At 42.3% G+C, this 20,967-nt stretch overlaps 2 protein-coding genes across 3 annotated transcripts in view; one reads left to right on the forward strand and one right to left on the reverse strand.

Moving 5' to 3' along the window:
* The window catches only part of CLIP4 (CAP-Gly domain containing linker protein family member 4), a 48,447-nt gene extending 28,883 nt beyond the window's left edge, over positions 1 to 19,564 (reverse strand). The window contains exon 1 of one of the 2 annotated variants that reach the window (XM_052682179.1): positions 19,474 to 19,564. The gene's annotated coding sequence lies outside the window, so the exon portion shown is untranslated. The remainder of the gene's footprint in view (positions 1 to 19,473) is intronic. The other variant, XM_052682210.1, reaches the window with a different exon arrangement.
* Positions 458 to 12,268, forward strand: PCARE (photoreceptor cilium actin regulator). Its single transcript, XM_052682418.1, has 2 exons — positions 458 to 5,499; positions 9,559 to 12,268. Exons 1-2 carry the CDS (start codon positions 1,736 to 1,738, stop codon positions 9,686 to 9,688), a joined length of 3,894 nt encoding a protein of 1,297 aa, XP_052538378.1. The 5' UTR covers positions 458 to 1,735; the 3' UTR covers positions 9,689 to 12,268.
* Positions 19,565 to 20,967: the final 1,403 nt, after the last annotated feature.

Below are 20,967 nucleotides of genomic sequence, written 5' to 3' on the forward strand. Positions count from 1 at the left end.
TAGGGACACCTACCGTTAGATCAGGATGCTCAGAGCCCTGTCCAGCCTGATACTGAGCGTCTCCAAGGACAGGGCGTTCACCACCTCTCTGTGCAACCTGTGCCAGTGCCTCACCACCCTTAACATAAAAATCTTCATCTTTATATCCAGTCTAAATCCTCCCCTCTTTTAGTTTGAAATCATTTTCACATGTGCTGCATGTCCCCTTCTTTATTCTAGCTCCACTTTTGATACTGAAAGGCCGCTCTCAGGTCTCCCTGGAGCCTTCCCTTCTCCAGGCTGCACAGCCCCAGCTCTCTCAGCCTAACTTTGTAGGGGAGGTTTTCCATCCCTTGGATCACTTTCGTGGCCCAATTCTGGATGTGCTCCAGCAGGTCCACATCTCACCTCTACTGAGTACTCTTCATTTGGGCACAGTACACCAGGTGAGATCTCTTCTGCTTTGTCACAGGGTTCCACTTTCTGCTTTGGCTTCTTTAACTTCTTTTTCAGAAGTTAGGTTATCCTGGAGGTTGTTTTTCCAAGAAAAAGATGCAGCAAGTGATAGCCAAACTAACAAAAGGAACAATCCTGTTTGGGGTTTGTAAGTGGTTTGAATAACTTCTTTTTAGAAATGGGTCTATGTTTTTAAATTTTTATTTATTTATTTATTTTCCTTTTTTTTTTTTTCCTTAGAGTTTTAACTCTTGAAGTTAATTCATTAAAAGAACCAGTCTCTGGCAGATGAGGAAGAAGTAAAGGCAAGCAAGTCACTTTTGTGCCTGTGAAGAATACATAAGCATTTTATTCCAAGAAACCCCAAGGAAGGAAAACCTGTGGGTTTTTTTTTGTTTGTTTTTTTGTTTGTTTAGTTTTAGAGATCTATTATCTTATAGAAAAGCGTGTGATTCTTTTTGGTGGTCCTAACCCATACATTTGAAAGACTGTAACTGATAGTTCTGCCTGAGATTTGTCTTTTTTTTTTTTTCACAAAATTAAAATACTGAAAAATATTGCAGTCCCTTGAAGCAGAAGCATAACAAGTACGTCTAACCCATTTGATTCTCCTTGTATTCTCCAGCTGCTATATACTCCATCAAGGTCATCTTTTTCTTGGTTAAGCAGTATCTAATGGCATTTGTGCACACGTTCAAGTAGTTTCTCTTCAAAAAGGCTTCAAAATACAGTTTCTTCCTTTGGATCACTACATTCAATGATGCATTACAGTTTTTCAACAAGGAAAAGAAACAGGGACAGGTACCAAGTCCTCTTGCCACCCAATATAGTGCAGAAAAAAATCTGCCTATATAAATACAACATGGATGCTGACTGGTTGGTGCCTGCTTACCCTAATGAGCTTAAAGTCTTATTTGTAGTGGACATCTGTCAAGACAGAAGTGAGGCACGCAAGTCCTCTTAATCCATTAGCTCTAAATCCAGCAGAGCTTTCACACACTTTTTTTTTTTTTTTTTTTTTTTTTTTTTTTTTAAATCAAAGAAGAAAACCTGTGTGGAAACATACAGAACATACAGTGGGACAATGCACGACTGCAAGACCAGATCCTGGACAGTGAGCATATGAGATTTCAAGGCAAACTACATCAAGAACTGTCAACAAAACTACTACTGTGATGGAAAACTTGTGAGAAAAGGCCAGTCTACAGCTCAGGATGAGACAGTGAGTTTGATTCTTTGTTGTATTTTCTATAGTTATCTAGATTTTTAAATCAAAAATTCAGCCAAAGACGAAGAAAAGATGGGCTGCACACCATCTCACAGTGAGATTGTCAATACTCTTGCAAGAAGTGGCCTTAAGGCTTTGAATAAGCCCAAAGGTGTTTTGCATATTGATCCAACAGACAAAGGAATTCCGCTGCTAGTTAAAGGTTCATCTTGCTACAGTTTTGAAGAACTTCAGCAATATGGGGTCCAGAGGAATGACTGCCTGATAGAAACCAAGGAGAAAACATCTGAGCGGGATAATAGTGATCATTTGCAGTGTTCTTCCAACTCTCATCCAAAGGTCCCCATTCCCAGGGAAGACAAAGTAATTGAGAGGACAGCCACAGAGGCTGAAGTTATATCCAAACTGATTGAATCTCAAAAACACATCACTGAGGCTATACAGATCAGAAAGCAAAGCTCCTGTGAATCAGAAGCATCAGTGTTCATTTTGGATAATAAGAATGAAAGCAACGCAAAGCAAATCCTAAAGAAAGGGAAGAAGCCAAAGAATCAGAAGTCAGCAAAACAAGGTCGACTTAGCAAAACTAAAGAAAAGTCCATTTTGTCCCCGTGTGAGACAGAGGAAAAGGTGGATTTCCCAGAACTGCTTGTTAAGGCTCATCAGAGTGCATACGCTTACTTAAATCCCAATCTTTCCAAGTATGAAGCAATACTTCATATGGCTGATCAGGCTGCCCAAACTCAGCTCTTCCTACAGCAGATGGTAAGCTTCCTCGTACTTCGCTTTGATGAAATCAACCAGCTCTTGGAAGAAATTGCTAATGATGGGGAAAATCTTCTCAAAAACGTGGGGGGGAATCTGGCATGGCCATCAGAAAAAGGTGATTTGAAGGAGCACCCTGATCTTCTGCAACAACTACTGCAATACACAATCAATAAAATGCAGTTACTCAATGGAACGCTAGCCTCTCTCACCTCTGATGCCCTGCAGGAGACATGCAACTACCTGCAGACCGCTGCAAGCAACTTGGAAGGAAAACTGAAAGCAAAGCAAATGTTTGATGAGCGCCTGCTTCAGACAGTAAGGCTGCTTGAAGCCTCAACCGTAGGGAACCCTCAGTTTCATGGTGATGACAGGACTCTCTGTTCTGAGGACAGTGGCATTGGTGTGGACAATGAATCCCTCAAAGACTTCAGTCCTTTCAGCCATCTTGGAGCACAAGCAAGCCTTGATTCCTCTGCACATGGCGTTCTGTCCCAGAAGCACAGCAGAATGATGGAGCATATCCACAATGGGACAAGGCCACCAGGCACAGCCACATCTCATAACTCCACACTCGAAATGCATTTTAAAGATGTGCTTCATTCATCTGTACAGAGTAGAGAAGGAACTACTTGTCGGGGAGGAATACCGGAAGGTATTTCCACCATGGCACAAGATGCAAGCTTGAGTAAAAGCCACTCCTGTAACTCCTTCCAGTCTGACTCTACTCAAGAACATGAGCATTTCCAAGTTGGTGAATCAATAGATTTTCCTTCAGATGATGATGATGAAGGGAGCACCCTGGGGGAGGATGACAACACAAGTTTATCAGAAATGGGGAAGGATGCCCTGCCAAAGAGGCCCCAGTCCTCACCTGCAGTCACTGATAACACAAAAAGGCAGTCTATCAAAAGGACAGAAAATGCAGAAGCAGAGGAAATGATTCTGAAGATGAAAGATGCCATCAGTGAAAAAATCAAATTTGTCCCAGCTAAGTCTAGGCGTAAAGAGTGGATGGAGGATGAGAGTGGAACTGCCATCTTAACAGCAAGGCCCAGTACAGCAACAGGCAGACAGAAAACCTATGGTAAACACCGACGATCCCGGTCAGAGGAGTCCCTCAGAAGCCAGGCAGAGGACCCAACCCTCCTAGAGCTTCAGAGAACTCAAAAGGAGCTCAGCAAAAGGCTAGAAATGTTTTACGGAAAGAAGGAGACAGATAACAACAAAGAGCCTAGGAAACTGAGAACAACATGTTACTTGCAGGATGAGCAAGTTACTTCTAGGTCTTCTAGCAAACTGAAGGCATGCCTCTCAAAAAATTTCAGCATCCTGCCTAACCAGGATAAAGTCCCTTCGTACATAGTTGATCAAAATCCTGCCCATCAGCTGGATGAAAAAAGAGACAAGAAGCCTTTGAAAGCTACTATGCCCACCCAGGAGACGTCATCAGGGAATGAAGAAAACAAGCCTTCTGGAACTCAAACACTCAGTGGCAGCAGTTGTGCCCCCCGCCAGTCTGTCAAAAAGCTCATTGAAACATTCAGTCCCACTGATGAGTTTGGAAAAGCCGCACCTTTGAAATCTTTAGGACCAGTAAAATGTGTCAGAAAGTTTGGACTTCCAGTCATCCCACCCACTGTTCCCTTTCAGAGAGCCCTAGTGCCTTTGAATGTTAAGCATCGCATTTCGCCAGTAGAAGGCACAAACCTTTCAAACAACAGTGGAGTTTGTTCTAACTTTCCAAATGCCTTTCCTCCTATACCAGCAGCAGCAGAATTAAGCAAGGACACAAAGGAAGAGATAGATGAAGATATTGAGAACTTGCCACCGCCACCCCCTGAAATGCTCATAGACAGTACTTTTGACTCCTGTGAGATGGAAGAAACTGCAAGAATAGAAGAAAGCTCATCAGAAGATGCCAAAAAGCCTGCCAAAACAGAATTTCAAGCTACTAAGAGAACACAAGTCTCCCCAAAAATGAGGGCCTCTCTTCAGTCCATTGACTTATTACCAAGCAAAAATATCAATGGCCCCAATGTGGCTGCTAACAAAGTTCTAAGGAACAGTGAACCAAGGGATGATAAACTGCAGATATATTCTCTGGAGTTGAACCCTACCAATGTGCACATCCCTAGTCAGGAAGAGATATTAGCAACCCAGAGAAAAGAGGCTGCAGATTTGTACAAGCAAACGCATAAAATTATTCCTCTTCAAAATCCCAGCGGGGTTTCAAAACCACACAGCAACAGCTCAGAGAGCATGGAGGCCAATTCACCCACAACTTCAGTGCCACACCAGAAGCACGGCTCTCCTGACTCTCTCAGGAGAAACGAAAAAGGCTCAGTGTTCTCCAGGAGGGTGTCCCCAGCGAGAACCCCTCCTTCTTCTCCGCCAACTGAGAAACGGCTTTTCAGCCCTCCAACACATCATAGACACTCTCTACAAGCTTTTAGCAGCCCCCAGCCCAGCTCGCCCACCATGCAGAGGAAACCCAGCCCCCCTGCCAGCCCCAGAGCACCCAGCCCTCCCTCACAGAAGAAGCTGCCCTCTCCACCAGCCCAGCGCAAACTGCTCAGCCCTCCTGCAGAGCATAAGCAGAGCTCATCAAGCCCACACCGGCCACCAGGCTCCCCAGCATACCGCCGTGACACAGCCCCTGCTCCATTTCCCATCGCCCCATCCCCACCAACCTCCCCATCTCGCTCCTACAGAGGATCAAGAGCAGGTCTGGATGCCGGGGATGAGCCCCAGCCTTCCTCCACCAAAAAGGGCAGCAACGTACATTCAATATTTTGCCCAGCCACCTCTTCCTTATTTGAAGCAAGACCTCCACCAGCACCCAGCAAACCCTCAGAGGAGGTCACGGGTCAGCCTGAAGCTTCAAAACCTTCCCAAAAGAGCAGCCTGCTTTTCCAGCAGCTGGGAGCTCGAACCAGAAAGCTGTCCCTGAGCGCTGCCAATCCTCAGCCATTTGTGAAGAGAAGTTTCTCCGACCGTCGACCAGGGGTCCGGTTCTTCCTTCCAGCTCCTGTGTCAGCTGCCAGTGAACCCGCTCTTAACCAAGCAAGGTAAGAATCTTTCAATTTTACATCAGGACAGTAGAAATATTGTATTGCGTTGGCTCTATAAACTCCTGATGGGAATTTATTGTCTTTAAGAGATTCCTCAGAAAAGTTCTCTTTTCCTGCATGTGACAGATGGCTGGGGAAAGACAACATCATCTTGCCCCAGATTTCTATAGACGCCTGTCAGAGTAAAGGGAACAGCTAACCTTGCACAGCTTGCTCAAGCATTACACTGCAACCAGAGAAAGTTCAGTGTTGGGTTCATGGTAATGAATTTCCCTTATTTGCTTGGGGACTAAGAACATCCACATTCAATTCTTAAAAGCTATGGAATAGCCCTCAGGTGATAAACGTCTTTAAATAACTGAGAAAATAGGCTGAGGTGTCTTAACTAGCATCAGCTTCTAAGCTAGTAAACTGCTCAACAGAAATCTATGTTAAAATATTTCGAATCAACTGGCAAGAATAATGTGCAGATGTAAACATCTGTATGACTATAATTATAGCTGAAACTTAGAGCTTGTCGTGTAGGCTTTCAGATCGAGGCACTAATGCCAAGTCTGGTGCTTCCAAAGATCAAATTCAGTTTTCAAAGTGAAGAAATTTCACATGGCTTTCAGGGATTCACTATTATGAAAGCATTAGATACAAGAAATTCCATCTTTGCAACCACTGGTGGACATTTTTGAAATACCTGAGCTTGACTTTAAATTTTCTCTATCAGTTAAAAAGAAAAGCAAATAAGATATAAAATATATGTGAGTATTTGAGAATAGTTAAAGATCAGGGTAGCTGTCTGGAAGTACAAAATGTTGTTATTCTAGTTTCTTAGCATCTTAGGATGTTTTAGCCCATTAAGCTTTAAGCTACGCAAGAGGATTAAGACCCTTCCCAGGCAGGCTTTCCTCACATGAGGAGTATTTTTAGTCTTGCTGCAGAAGAGCTAAAATCACACAGATTGTCCCCATGAGTAGAGCTTGCAAGATCAAGCCCAACTGGAAATAAAATTGCACTTACGAATGCACAAACATACCCTGCACTGAGTGCAGAGACACTTAACTATACTGAAATCAAGTGTACAGGCATTCTCTTCCCGAAGACAGGACAAGAACCACACTCATAGTAGATGAATTAGCTAAACAAAAGGAGTGAAAGCTGCTAGGAGACAGTTTTGCGTTCTGGATTCTAATTTTGTGTTGTATTCTGACATTTGAAGATCATCTGAAAGTTGTCTACATTGCTGTTGGGATTTCTGCTGTTATGTGTGGTGTGAAGCCAGCTTTGTCTACTCCAGTGCCCACTAGAATTAATTAATGTTTTTCCAAGGCAGCTTTATATCAAATATTTTAAGACAAAAGTCCTGGGAGTTTTATGGCTCAATTTTAAAAACAGCCTACTATAAATTGTTAAATAATTCATGCCTCAGTGGTGTGTGTTATCTCTCTATTGTAGACTGTCACAACGCAGACAGTAGTATGAAGAAAAACCACTGTAAATAAAATCATCCCCCCATCATGAAAAATATGGTATCTAATGTTATGATATACACCATTTCTAGTCATTTTAGAATAAATATATCCTGAGCCAAATTCAGCTTATCACTTATATAAACAGAGATCAAACGTTGTCCTATTGAGTCAGCTCAAATTTATATCACTGTAAACAGAAGGGAAACTGAGCCCATTCATTACCATGTACTCTGACTCAAGATTCAATATGCTATTGTTTGCTTTCTTACAGTTAAAATAAGCTGCCTAGAATTGACTTTTACAGACCTTGCTTTGGCGTAATGTAGATATCACAGCAAACGTGCTGATGGGCAGAGAAGGGCTATTTTAGGAAGCAGCACGTAGCAGAAGCTCTGAGAGCCCCTCACATCACTGCTGCCTGTCTCTTCACTGAGCTCTGAGCAGCTGCCACAGCTGTGAGCACCTCACACCATGTGCAGATGCTGATCCTTGCTGTTATAGCAGATGCCACTCCAGAATAACCACCACACTGATCCATATTTCTCCTTCCAGTTTTTAAGCCATGCAAGGCTTCCTCTGCTTTGCAATTCACTCTGCTAACAAAGGACAATTTCAAAAAACATCTCCCTCAAACATGTTATATTCCTAAAACTCTTCATTCTGACAGCGTTTGCATCTGGTCTCAAATCGCATGCTATTCCCACCTAACTCTTAGTGTCCTTTCCTTCCTTCCTTCCTTCCCTTGCTCTCCCTCTCCTCTTCAAGTTCAACAATGCTTCTGTGCATGCGACTTTTTGTAAGTTCTATGAGCATTTTCATTCCTTATTTACAGGAGGGAGGGGAGACAGGCAAACCTGCAGTGGCATCACACTTGCATAGGTAAAGAAGTTTGAAAATTGGCAATGTAGCCAGTTTCTCCCATGCTTGTGCAGACTCCGTTTTTCCATTTCCAGATATATCACTCAATTTTCCATGCCCAAGTAAAACATCCAATTTCTGGGAAAATACTAAATATAATCTGCCAGGAGCTTGTATGAACAACACATTTCAGTGAGTCATCAGGCAGCCCTTTCTCACCTACCCCATTTTAACAGCAACAACAGAAGCAGCAGCAGCTTCCATTCAACTGCATTGCCAGGCACTAGATATCACTGCTACACACAGATTTGCATCTGCCACATGCTCACTGCTCCTCTAGAAGGCAAGAAGTGCTTCTTTTCCACGTATGTCTGCTGCCCATCCTGTGCTATAAGAAATACCAGGACTTAACCCATCATGAGCCTTAAAAAATTATAGTTTTTGTACTTAGTATTAGGCTATCTGGACTATACTTTCAGATTTCAGTTTCTATGTTAAGCAACTACTAGTTGAACAAATCAAGTAGAACATGAGTTCCTGTTTGAACTGACTGTGGATGGATTGAAGTGAGCTAACTTTGCTGGTTCCTATGCTTGGTTATTTGACAACTATCAACAGTTATTGGTATATTATCAAGGCATAACATTTACGATTGTTCTGCTTATAGAAATCCTGTTAACCTGTATTACACAGAACTCAAATGCAGTTAAAATAATATTTCATTGAGACTGCTAATCTTCCAAGTGGTAGACCAGAAATGGAAGAAATGCTATTGCCATTAAGATATTGTTCAAGAAAGTCTTGGCAAGGGACTTCATTCATTAAATCAGGCCCAAAGCAAGTATCTGAGTGCAACTTCTGCATTTGGGGGTCATCTGAAGCTGGATTAGTTTTGTGACTGGAAATCTATCACAAAGCTCTTTCATCTAGCCTTTCAAATCCCTGTAGTTCTAACAGATAGAATAGGAAGGTAAAGCTTGCCTACAGTCAAAAGTTAATTCAGTTTATCAGTTCATGTGCTTAAAATACAACAATGATTTTGGATAACTCTGGGGTATTTCCTTATGCTTAGCTTAAACTCTTAATTAGCTAAAGCAAGATGGAACAAATCTCAGCATGAAGGCCTGCAGACTGAGATATCCATGACTGGCTCTTTTGCCATAGTCACTCTTGATTCACAAAGTCTCTGTGCCTCTAGAGATTGCTGCTTTGATGTCAAGAACATCACTTGTACTCTGTCTCAGTTTTCCTATTTGTAAAGGGGCAGATTTATGCCACCAGAGCACATAGCATGGCAACAGGATGGCATCCTCAGAAGTCGTTGTAACCATGCAGGTGTATAACCTTGAGGTAAGGTTATACTTTAAGGTAAGGTGTATAACCAAGAGGTAAGACCTTTTGTCCAGCAGAGTCTGAGTTTGGAAGAAGACTTCTCACTCAAATTAGTCTCCATCTGCAAGTGAATCTAGATTCATACTGATTCCCTGTTAAACATTTTAAACATTTACTTCCCAAGGAAGTTTTAGAAGGGGAGAGAGAGAGCACAGTGTGTTTGGCATCACAGAAGAGGGAATGTCTGTAGAGCATATGCAGAAAGCATGTACACAAAAGGAGATAGGCAGTTACGTAGTACTGTGCAGCATTTGTGACTCGTGAGTTAACATAGCCTAATCAGTGTCGTTTTGAAGAATAACAATTCATTAGCCTCTTAACTTGAGCATCTTTCCTTCTGCAGCATGGACGAGAGCCCTAGAAAAGCAGGCGACTCTTGGAGCAACCCTTGTGCCCCTGAAATCAAAGAGTCCAACAGATCTGCTTCCCACCCGGAGCTCTACATTGTGGGCCAGAGGCTGCAGAGGGACTGACCACAGAGGCATGAGGAGGGAACAGCCTTACCCAAGCCTCCAAAACGCTGCTCCGTTATTTTTAATCACAAGGAAACAATATGATGGCACTGCATCTGAAAACCCAAACCTCTCGACCTCCAGAGGAAATACCAGAGTGATAACCAGCTGCTTCTCCTTCTGATTGCAATTCAAAGGTTTGCTTTCAGCAACAGAAATGCTTGCCAGTTCTGCAAGTCTGAGGCAAACCAATTCAGTATTTTCATTCCCCTGGGTTTGCTCAGTGCAGAGCAGAGGAGCTGAGCGGAGGCTTCATGGCAGCTGCAGCTCCTGACAGGGAGAGGAGGGCAGCGCAGAGCTCTGCTCTGTGTGACAGCGACAGGGACGGAACAGTCGAGAACCAACTGAATTCTACTGCAAAATACAAATGGCTTCAGCAAAGTCACAACTTCACACTAGGTTATTTATGAACACTTACATAGAGAGAAAAAGGCCAAATACAAGTTAAAGCAAAAAATAACCCTTTTTATTTCCAAGGGATATTAGGAATGTTATTTCCTCAAAAAGACTTTGATCTTCTAAAGCATCTTTGATTACCCTGTAATCTCATCATCTCTAGTTCTCAGGATACAAGGCTTAATCCTGATTAGAGTAGTTTTGTAACCGCCTAATCAAACATCCTGAGGCACTTAAGGACATGTTAAAAAAAAAAAAAAAGAAAAAGAAAAAAGAAAAGTGAGAATCCTGTTCCCTCAGAAAGAGGTTGATATTCCAGTTGACACAGTTTGAATGGATTTGCTGTGACTTCTAGGCAGGTTCTTGCTAATGAAAACACAAGGTACTGTCATCTGGTTAATCACAGGCTGGTATAGCACCCACTAAAATACTTCCATAATTTACTGGATTTTACTCAAAGAACTGGTTTGTCATCAGAATTAAGATGTAACTTTTTAATTTACCTAATTTGACTTGATTTTATATGCTACTTCAGGGACAGAAAAAGATCCAGAAAAAGACCCATTTCTAGTCCTGCTTTGGTGGGAATAGCTTTAGTTTTTCCTACAGCTTTCATGATGAACGCTTCATCTATGTACAGAATTTTTAACCCTTTCCCTTTTTAACCACCTTCATGACGGGGGAATTAAGGCTTGCCTTAAGCTGTACAAGGGACCCCTTTGTCTACTGAACACTTCTGAGTTTTACTACAGTGCCTTCATCACAACCATCCATCTTCAATAAACTCAGTGCCATTTTATACCACATAAAAGGAAACCTTAACTGTAGTATTTAAGATGAAGTATTACAAAGAAATAACTCATAGCATATCAATGCTTTGGATCATCAGGGGTTTGTGAGCTTGAGGTGACAAAAGTAGCTGTACCCAAGGTGTACATGTAGGAGATGTCAACAGACCCACATTGTGATCACACAGAGAAATACATCATTCCCTATTAAATAGCGAAATCAACAAGGAGATACTGCAAGGCTCCTCAGCAAAGCAAATTCTGCAGGTCAGTTTTCCCCCTCGTCAGAAGTTTTGTCTACTCCCACTGCATTAAAATTACATATTTTGTATGCATTTTGGATTTGTCTATTCTGGTGTCATTAGCTGTCAGAACAGAAATAAACCAGAAACACGACAATGGAAATCTGGCACTTTGCATGCCTAAATGTAACTTTGAAGATGAAAATGCAAGAGTGGGGGCGCAACTTCTGCTCAGTTGCTGCAATCATTTCAGCCCTTCATGGCTTAATGCTGAAATGCCTCAGCATCCACAATGGATGATAATTGAAAGTGTGTATTTATGCTCCCTGAGCAGCAAATTCTTCTGTAGAGTAAGAGCTACAGCAGCACATAGAGAAACGCTACAGCGATCAAGCTGAAACTTGCTCACACCTGTGCTGGCTGGACATGAATTCAGCCAAGCCACTTTCCCCTGATTAAAATAAGGCTCTCCTGAAGACATGTCACATAAACCATCATCCCAGTACAGCATTTGTTCCAGTTTTGGCTAAGATCATGTCATCAGTACGCTCATCGCAACCATAGTCCCACTTGAACACGGCAGCTGTTGGGGGATTTTAGCATTGCCCTAAGGACGTTTGTTGCAGCAAACTGAGCGTTACATTCAAGAAACAGAGCTTCTCCAGTGGTGATCTACAAATATCTGTATCATGAACTCATGACTACGTATAACTAGAAGATTCTCTTCAGTGCAGGACCCTTGCAATGAGGTGTTAAACTTCAGCTCATATTGCAAGCATGAAGTTGAGAGTAACTAGTACATAGAAAACAACAGCATGACTGATCACTTTTTAAAGAAGTGTTATTGTTTGTTTGTTTGTTGTTGTTACAGATTTTTTTTATATCATTTCCATTTTTCCTAAATTCAATGTTTCTGAAATACAGTTGTTATTAAGACCATGCTCAATTTCAAGATGTATTTTTTACTGATGTAAATAAATCAGTTTTATACACAGGTTATGAGTTTGTGCCTTACATTCTGTCTGAAGTCAGCACAGTCCTCAATGTTATGCTATTGATTCCTTATGTGGTGCATTAATGGGTGCCCTCTGCCATAAAAAGTCCTTTTGCTTCATTCCTTCCCACCCAAATACAAGTTTGTCTTGTTTTGTGTTTCACTGGTATGTCAGATAAAACAGATTATATTTTCATTCTGCAAATATGTATTTTTGTCTACAAAGTCCAGTCTGGACACCAACAGACCAGAACAGAGGTCAGCTGTGCTTCCACCTTTACCTCTTCTAATTTAGCTTGAACTACCTGGCAATTCAGAGCTCTCCATTCAGAGCTTCTACATAAAACCACAGCAAATCCAAGGTAAGGGTTAAAGCCATAGCACACCTGTTGCACTGCAGTCTCATGCAGAAGGGCTGAGCACATAGTAAAGCAGTATCAGTTTCCCAGCCAGGACTTCATAGCTGCAAAACTAGCAGCTAACAGCTCTATGTAATGCTTCATCTGCAGACCTTTGACAAGCTGACAGCTGCCTTTGCTTCCAGGGAAACTACTCAAAGCTGAAGCCTTTAATGGACTCATCATTTCATACTCTCAGCATCTGCGGATGACCCAAAAGTACTATACACCTCCAGTTACTTTATTTGACTTCAAGACTTATCCCAGATATTAGCAACACATTTCATAATTATTTGTGAAGTCTTATTATTAAGATGAGTATTCTGAGAATTTATACCTTTTGTTTTGGGAATAGCAGAAATCACGATACAGAGATAAAATAACCTGTTCCTACTGTCACAGTTCATCACTGCAGAACTGGCAACACCTACTGAAGAGATGCTCCTCTAGATTAACAAGTCATGAAACCTCCCACACCAGATAAACTCAGAGTCATCATGACTGCACCGTGCACATTGCAGGTATGAACTTCAAACTGAGATTTTGGTCTTGCTGTGCAAGAAGATACTTGGTTTATCTTCACAACAATACATTGGGTTATCTAAAAACCCAGTGCAAAGGTAGCAAGTCCTTCCCACTGCTCACTTTGAATGAATAACAAAAATATTTGTCAAAAAAAGAATGTCCAGATACGGTCAGTAAGTGCTCAGAGGAAGATCAATCAAGGCCCAGGATCACATTATCTTTCTGATCCCTTTCCATTCATCTCACGTATTCCTGCCCTGCAGCTATCCTGTACCACCACTGCTTGCACCAGATCATCTGCAGCCTCCATAGGTTCAACTGCTGTCCCCTTCACTGATTTTCCAAATTTCAAAAAAACTCATCATATTCTTCCCTTTTTCTTTACCAGTACAAAATTCTGAGTGCATTAAGTAACCCTATGAGGATTTCTGGAGATGATCTAGAGTACACCCTTTAACAACGTTATTTTAAAGGAGAAAGAGGCAATAAGCCTATCTTGCTCCATACAAATCCCTCCTGCTTCAATAAAGTTTTCCTTAAGGCATAGATGAGCTGATTATACAGCAATTAAAAAGAAACCAAAAGCTTTTGATGCTTCAGATTGAGCCACTGAGTCCTTACTATATGAAAGAATCAAAGCTGAAGCTTAAGGATGCTAACAGAGACCTGTCCTTCCCTACAGCATCACTGTAAAGCTATGACTTCCCAGACTTTCCACCACAAAGATAAGCCCCTAGGCCAAGATCACTCTAGAGATAAAACCTAAACCAAGAAATTCACTAGCTGCTCAGTTTTTAAAAGCAAGTTTGAGGCAATCTAGTAGTGCAATTTCCATCCTGCAACCTTACTTCCTCCTGAGCCTTCTTAAACTGGGCTTAAATTTAATACCTCTTACTTCCTAACTGGAAATTAAGCCTGCCAGAGCAATATAATCACTTGTTTTTAAAAACTTTTCTTCCCACACTGTGAAGCTTTGTCTTTTTGAATGCAAATATAGTTAACGCATGGGCAATCAGGGCACAAGGCAACACATGTTTCTGGATTATTCTGGATACTGACATTTTTAAATCAATAGCCCAATATCCACATAGGTCCCTTTATCTTTGTATTTCAGAGAGAACACATGCATGTATACGTGTGCATTTATCATCATAACAGCTCCAGCATGGAAGCGTGTTCTCCATATTGCAGTTTTCTCCTGTGGATAACCCAGGGAGCACCAAGAATGCCCTCCTGTCCCACAGATCTGCAGCCAAGCAGCCAGTAAGACACAGCAGTCTTGGTGGGCAGTTTCCTATTCCTGAGCCTTAGACAAATTTCATATCACAGCAATCCATATAGTCAACAGCAACTAGTAGGGAAGAGTCCTAGGGTGCAAAATAAAGTAATCTAGACAATACACTATAGACAATTAAAAAAATAGTAGCATATTCTTCAAACTGAGAAACCTCCACTCTTCAGAACTACTTCTCCTAGAAACAGCAAAGAAAAAAACCACATGCTGCAAACTCTAAGCTCTGCTAGCCCTGACAAGGCTGAGATTTTCTATTTCTACAGCATTCTCTTATTCCCTTGACAGCCAAATAACTAGATTAGCTTTTACACAGAGGAAAAAAAAAAAAAAAATACACTACCCTCTGCAAACACCACAGCACTAGGAATGCAGGAGGCGTTCAGATGCTCAGCGCATTCCCAGTTCCCCCCAGCAGACCAACGGCTCTGCATCTCTCTACTCCCAACATACAGCGAAGGTTGCTGTGACCTCTTCAGATGCTGTTTACAGACCAGCAAAAATAGAAAGGCATTTCTCTAAATAAACAGCAAGCTAATAACTTTAAGAGTAATTTGATAGGTTTGATTTAGATTGCTTTCAGCCAAAATGAGACCAGGACCTGTGCGATCATCTTGACTCAAATTTCCCTTTCCTACAAAATTTGCATAGAACAGATCCAAGATGGAAGCTACAACTGATTTTAGTTTGCAAATCAAGCACATTATCAGTCTTCAAAAGTGTTAGAAAGAGGACCCTGCATCATCCACACTTATTCGCATGCATGTTTGAAGACTACAAAATGCTTCTGGCATGAAAGAGAAATGACCCCCCCCAATGGGGGGTTGGACTTGATGATCTCTGGAGGCCCCTTCCAACCCCTACAATTCTGTGATTCTGTGACTTTAAAAATAAAATGCCATCCTACAAACTGCATGGTTACCACTTAGACACTGAGTTTCACTACCTCTACTATTACATATTATGAAGTTTGGAGAGAATACTGGAATATTGGGCAGGTAATTTCCGTAATTGCATCCCCAGGGAAACCCTTGAAAGGATACGTTCATTGTGCTGTAATGGCAACCCTACCTGCTCACAGGCTGAAGCAGGGATTCTTCCCTGTGATTTTGTCTACCTCTCCTGAGCTTTATGCAAAGGGCAGGATTAGATCCATAGTTGAACAAACACAGACACATGAAAGAGATTTTGTCCTTCAGAAAGCCTAATTAACACATCACATGTGTTTTCCTCTGTAATAACAGAAATTGGCAACCATGCAGAATATGCTGTCAAAATGTTATGGTTTGCACTCGGCTGTGAAGGGTTTTTCCCTCAGACAGAGCAATAATGGCAAATACAAATAAAAATGTAAATTTAAAAGATTCAAGTGATTACGAAACAATTTTATTTTTTTTTTAAAGGCAGTGCCACAACTGATCACACCATCTACCAAGAGCTTGTGCTGAACCCAGGAGTGCATGCTCCAGCTGCACAGCAGTTTGTCACAAGGTAAAGAGCTGGCCCATGGCAATAAGTTATCACAGAGCTCTCTGCTGAGCAGTTGTTCAGGCATGGGTGTAAACACAAGCCATGGCAGTCAGGTGAAGTCCCCAATGAGCGGAAGAAGAGAAACATCACACTTTTTATTTATTCTTTTTAAGAAACAGTAGAAACGAGGACCCAGGGAACAAATTGGTGAGCCTCACCTCAGTGCCTGGAAAGATCATGGAAGAGATCCTCCCAGAAATCATGCTAAGGCATATGGAAGGCAAGGGCAAATTATGATGGAGTGGCTTCTGCGAGGCCTTTGACGTGATCCTTCACGATATCCTTAGCTCCAGTTGGAGAGCTGTGGATTTGAGTGATGCTCTTCAGTAAGTAAAGAATTGGCTGGATAGTGCACACTTGCAGCCCAGAAGGCCAACTGCATCCTGAGATGCATCAAAAGAGGGATGGCCAGCAAGGAAAGGGAGATTATTGTGCCCTTCTGCTCTGCCCTCACAAGGGCCCATCTGGAGTACTGTGCCCAGATCTGGGGCCCCCAGCACAAGAATGATACTGAGCTGTTAGAGCAGGTCCAGAGGAGGACCGCAAAGATGTTCAGAGGACTGGAGCATCTCTCCTATGAAGAAAGGCTGAGGGAGCTGGGCTTGTTCAGTCTGGAGAAGAAAAAGCTCCAGGGAAACCTAATTATAGCTTTTCAATACTTAAAGGTGTCTTTCAGTACCTAAAGGGAGTCTGTAAAATGGAGGGGAATCAATTATTTAAAAGAGCAGATAACAGCAGGGAAATGGTTTTAAGCTGAAGGAGGGAAGATTTCAGTTGGGTGGCAGAGGGAAGTTCTTTACTATGAGAGTGGTGAGGTGCTGGAACAGGCTGCCCAAATGTGCTGTGGATGCACTGTCCATCCCTGGAGGTGTTCAAGTCCAGGTTGGATGGGGCCCTGGGCAGCCTGGTATAGTATTAAACGTGGAGGTTGGTGACCCTGCCTGTGGCAGGGATTTGGAGATTCGTGATCTTGAGGTCCCTTCCAACATGGGCCATTCTGTGATTATAAGAAAAATGAAGATAAATATTTTGCAGGGCATATAGGGATAAGACAAGGGGTAATTGTTTTAAATGAAAGAAAGCAGGTTTAGATGAGATACAAGGAAGAAATTCTTCACTCAGAGGTTGGTGAGGCCCTGGCACTGCTGCCCAGAGCTGTGGGTGCCCCATCCCTGGAGGTGCCCAAGGCCAGGTTGGATGGGCCCTGAACTGGAAGGGGGCAGCCCTGCCTACAGCAGATGTTGGGGCTGAGTAATCTTTAAGGTCCCATTCAAAACATTCTATGATAAATGTACATTCTATGATAAAAGTATTTGAGAAACCTTTCTCACCTATCATTGGTCTCACAGTCAACTCATCCTTCCACAACCAAATCACAAACAACACTATCTGGCTGCTGTTCCAGATAAACATACATGTACATAGCATTTAAAAAGCAGTTTACCTTTTCCCTGTAAAAGACATTTCCTTTTTATATGTATAAAACAAGATAAAAGACACCTATGAGCCAGAAATAATTCACATTGCACATGTGAAAAGCTCTGGGATTTGGGCCATGTTGACTTTGTTCATATTTATAGTGAGCACAGACTATGTCTACCTATGAAAGTGCATACAATACAGGACTTTTCAGGTACACTGTGTCCCAACCACATTAAAAAGTGATGCCATGCCAATGCTAAATATTAAACAGCAGTAACAGAAGGAACAAAGAAATCTTGGCAAGGAGTCCAAAGAACTCGGCAAAGAAATGGAGAGTGCCAGCAAGGAAACATTAAAGCAGGTTAAATGTATTTCTGATTGGAATTGCATTACAGAAGATCTGTTAGTCTGAAATAAAAATTCTCCTACAGGTGTGAAATGACCACTCTGGCCAGAACCAAAGTGCAGGCACAGCTGTTGCCATTACGTTCACTGGAACACTTAATTGCAGGATCAATAGTTGATGAAAGAGCAGCACCTGCCAAATCACACTGAGGTCCCACTGCTGCTGGAGGTCCAGCCTGCAAGAGTACCTACTGAAGCGAGATGATTTAGTATGGCAATGAAGAAGGCTGAAATTAAAAAGCTGCCAAAATAAACAGCCAAAGTAACAGAGATCCAAATATTTGCACAATTATACTTATATGAAAGTCGTCTTATTAGTAGAGCCAATTTTTCTTCTTGAACAGTAGTACATTTCAGCACAAGGACTTGTACTGATAGAAGTGCATCAGTACTAAGCAGCTTTATAGCCTATATTACTTACGCTGACAACATACACAGAGCAGGACAGATGTGCAGAGGAACACATAGACACAAGCAGATAGGGTGCATCTTCCTGCAGGTGAACCAGCACCACTCAAATCACATGGGATATGAAATTTCAGGCTGTGCCCAAGAGCCTGGGCATATCTCAGTACTGAGCACATATGTCCTGCAACACAGCAGGCAATGACAGCCTTCACTGCAGCCTCCAGAACAGTTTTTGCTTTCTGCTGTAAACACAGGAGAGGTGAAATGTGCTAAACGGCTGTGAAAAGAAGTACAGCCTTCATTTATCTGAGACACAGCTATAAACACAGAGAGATTTTAAAAACTCTTTTATCACTGCTGATTGAATTTGGATACCCTCTTGGGGGACTTTAAGGATACATGGAGGCAGTCTGTTGGCCCAGCACAGGCACTGTTCTTGTCAGGCACTGATACCAAGGCAGAGTGGAGGCTTAAAGGTTCAGGCCAGCTCTAATTTTAGCTGGAGTGGTTTTCTCACCTCTGCTTGCATCAAAGGCTTTATCCCAGGATCAGGATTCAGTGTCAGCTGGCAGGGATTTGTTAGCAATGCCAGCACTTTTATTCCCACCATCACTACTTAACAAGGATGAAAATAGCCACCTCAGTGCAGCCCCTCTCCCTCCCCTTGACAGAAGAGCCCAGCAACTGGCTCCCAAGCCCACCCTTAACCTTGGCAAGAACAAATTCTGCTGCAATTACTGTAGCTATGCTCTACAACACAACACCTCAGCACGAGCACTCTCTTCTGGTGGATTCTTTTTTCTCCGCCCCAGCTCTCTTAGCAATGTGACAAAGGCAGCATCAGCATTATTTACTACATTAACCTTCAGTCTCAGCATGACAACTCAGGAACTTCCTTCCTGGTCTTCCTACTACCCTGTTTGCCATTCATTTTTCTATACCAACCCCATCCCCCAAGCATTCTTGGCACCAGCAAGATTGTATATTTGCATTCACACAGGGTTTTCTGGTTGCATGGCTGTAGAGAACCTGGAGAGTTAGGGTATAATACATTACTGTAACACAAGTGCCATGAGACCTGGACAAACCATATCACCACACACAGGCTTTGACTCTTGGTGAGAAGAAAGTGCCCATGTGAGTTTTGCAGAGTGGACTCAGAGCACATAGCATTGGTCTCTCCATCCACACAACTTCATCCTCCAAAGCTCCTGTGCCCCTTACACTGGGAGATGGCACAAGGTCGTTACCCAGTGTCTGGAGAAACATGGGCTTTCTGCGTGTGGTACTCCTACCATATTACCCCACCATATTACCCCCACCTTCCATTGATGGCAGTGCTCTTACCTTCAGCAGGAGAAGAGTGTGTGTCAGCAGGGATCTCTCCTGGGGCTCTGACAGGCTGTAGGGTAGAGGAAGCCAACAAACTAGATTGCCACATGTATTTTTTGCTATGCTATCTTCCATGGTCTAGCAAGCTGTACTGCGCAACAATCAGATGAGTTAAACTGGCCCTTGTAAGCACAGCTTGCAGTCTCCTTTCTGATAAGATTTCTAGAATATTACAATAAAGATAAGTTAGAAAAGAAAAAAAAAGAAGAAGAAACATTACAATCTTTTACTAGTTCTAGAGGAAGGTTCAACCCTGCCCTTTGCCTTGCTTCCAAATACTCTAAATGGCTGCACAGCAACTTCTTAAGTGCAAGCAGCTGGCAGGAGAGCTCACCTGAACTGCGTTAACACACACCATTTAACCCCTATTTCTCTCTACTTGCTGCAAACAGACACCTTAACGGCTAAATTTGATTTCTCTGTGGTAAGACAGTACCTCTGTCATAGAGAAACTGTCTTGGCTGGAGAGGTTTTCTGTTTCAAAAACAAAAGAGCAAACAACCACCTGGACAGAAAAGAGGTAGCAGTAGGCAGTGCTTTATTCTCACTTACTATGGGGCATGCATGAAAGTAATGCTCAAGGCCAGGAGGGAGTTAAATAAACCAGTTACACAAGTTACTTTTTAAACATACTTTGCAAGTCCTACAACTAAACACATAAAAAATAAGCTCTAGGAGGTTTCTTCTGAGGTGCACAAAAAAACAACTTCTCCCAAGTGCAGATACTCCTCTCTGCATCCCCAATGACGCAAGCACAGATAAAGTAAAAAAGAAGAGTTTCTACTCAGCCAAGCAAAAGCAGCTTGTGCACAACAGCATGTACAGAGCTCCAGAGGGATGATCCGCAGAGGGAAACAGCAAAAGCAACTCTGGACGTGGAAGAAGCAAGACCAAGTCCTCTAGGAATGCCACCTACTACAAAAATTATTGCCTGAAAGTAGAACTCATGCAGCAGCCAACTTCAGCAGTTTAATGAAGTGATACCATTCAAGATCAGCTGTTTAAACTCAGCCACCCTCCAGTATTCTTCATTCTCCACTTAATATTTTGATGCATGGTGATACTCTGCAGAACACCATCACACCTGGTTTTGGTAAACTGTTAGGATGCCAAACTGTAAAGCACTGCACCATCTCTACAGATTTCTAGCAGTCTCTGCAGGATCTCCTGACACACCAGTGTCTCAGAGCCAAGTCCCTCACCTAGATCCCATGCCATATCTTTGCAAAAAGAGACAAATAATTCCACCAATTCAGTTATGTACTGAAAAAGTGTTTCCTGAATAGGTGACCGAATGTGACAATATTATTTATTAAGTTGGAGTTCTTTGGCTTTAGACATACAAATCAGGTACAGTAAATAAAAAACCCCAGTACTCTTAGGCTGGAGAGATCTCCCTGCTTATTCTTTGACTCCCAACCTCAATACAAGGTCCTTTTACCATAGCCC

Source organism: Tympanuchus pallidicinctus, unplaced genomic scaffold, assembly GCF_026119805.1.
Source record: "Tympanuchus pallidicinctus isolate F22 unplaced genomic scaffold, pur_lepc_1.0 scaffold1, whole genome shotgun sequence".
Taxonomy (NCBI): Eukaryota; Metazoa; Chordata; class Aves; order Galliformes; family Phasianidae; genus Tympanuchus; species Tympanuchus pallidicinctus.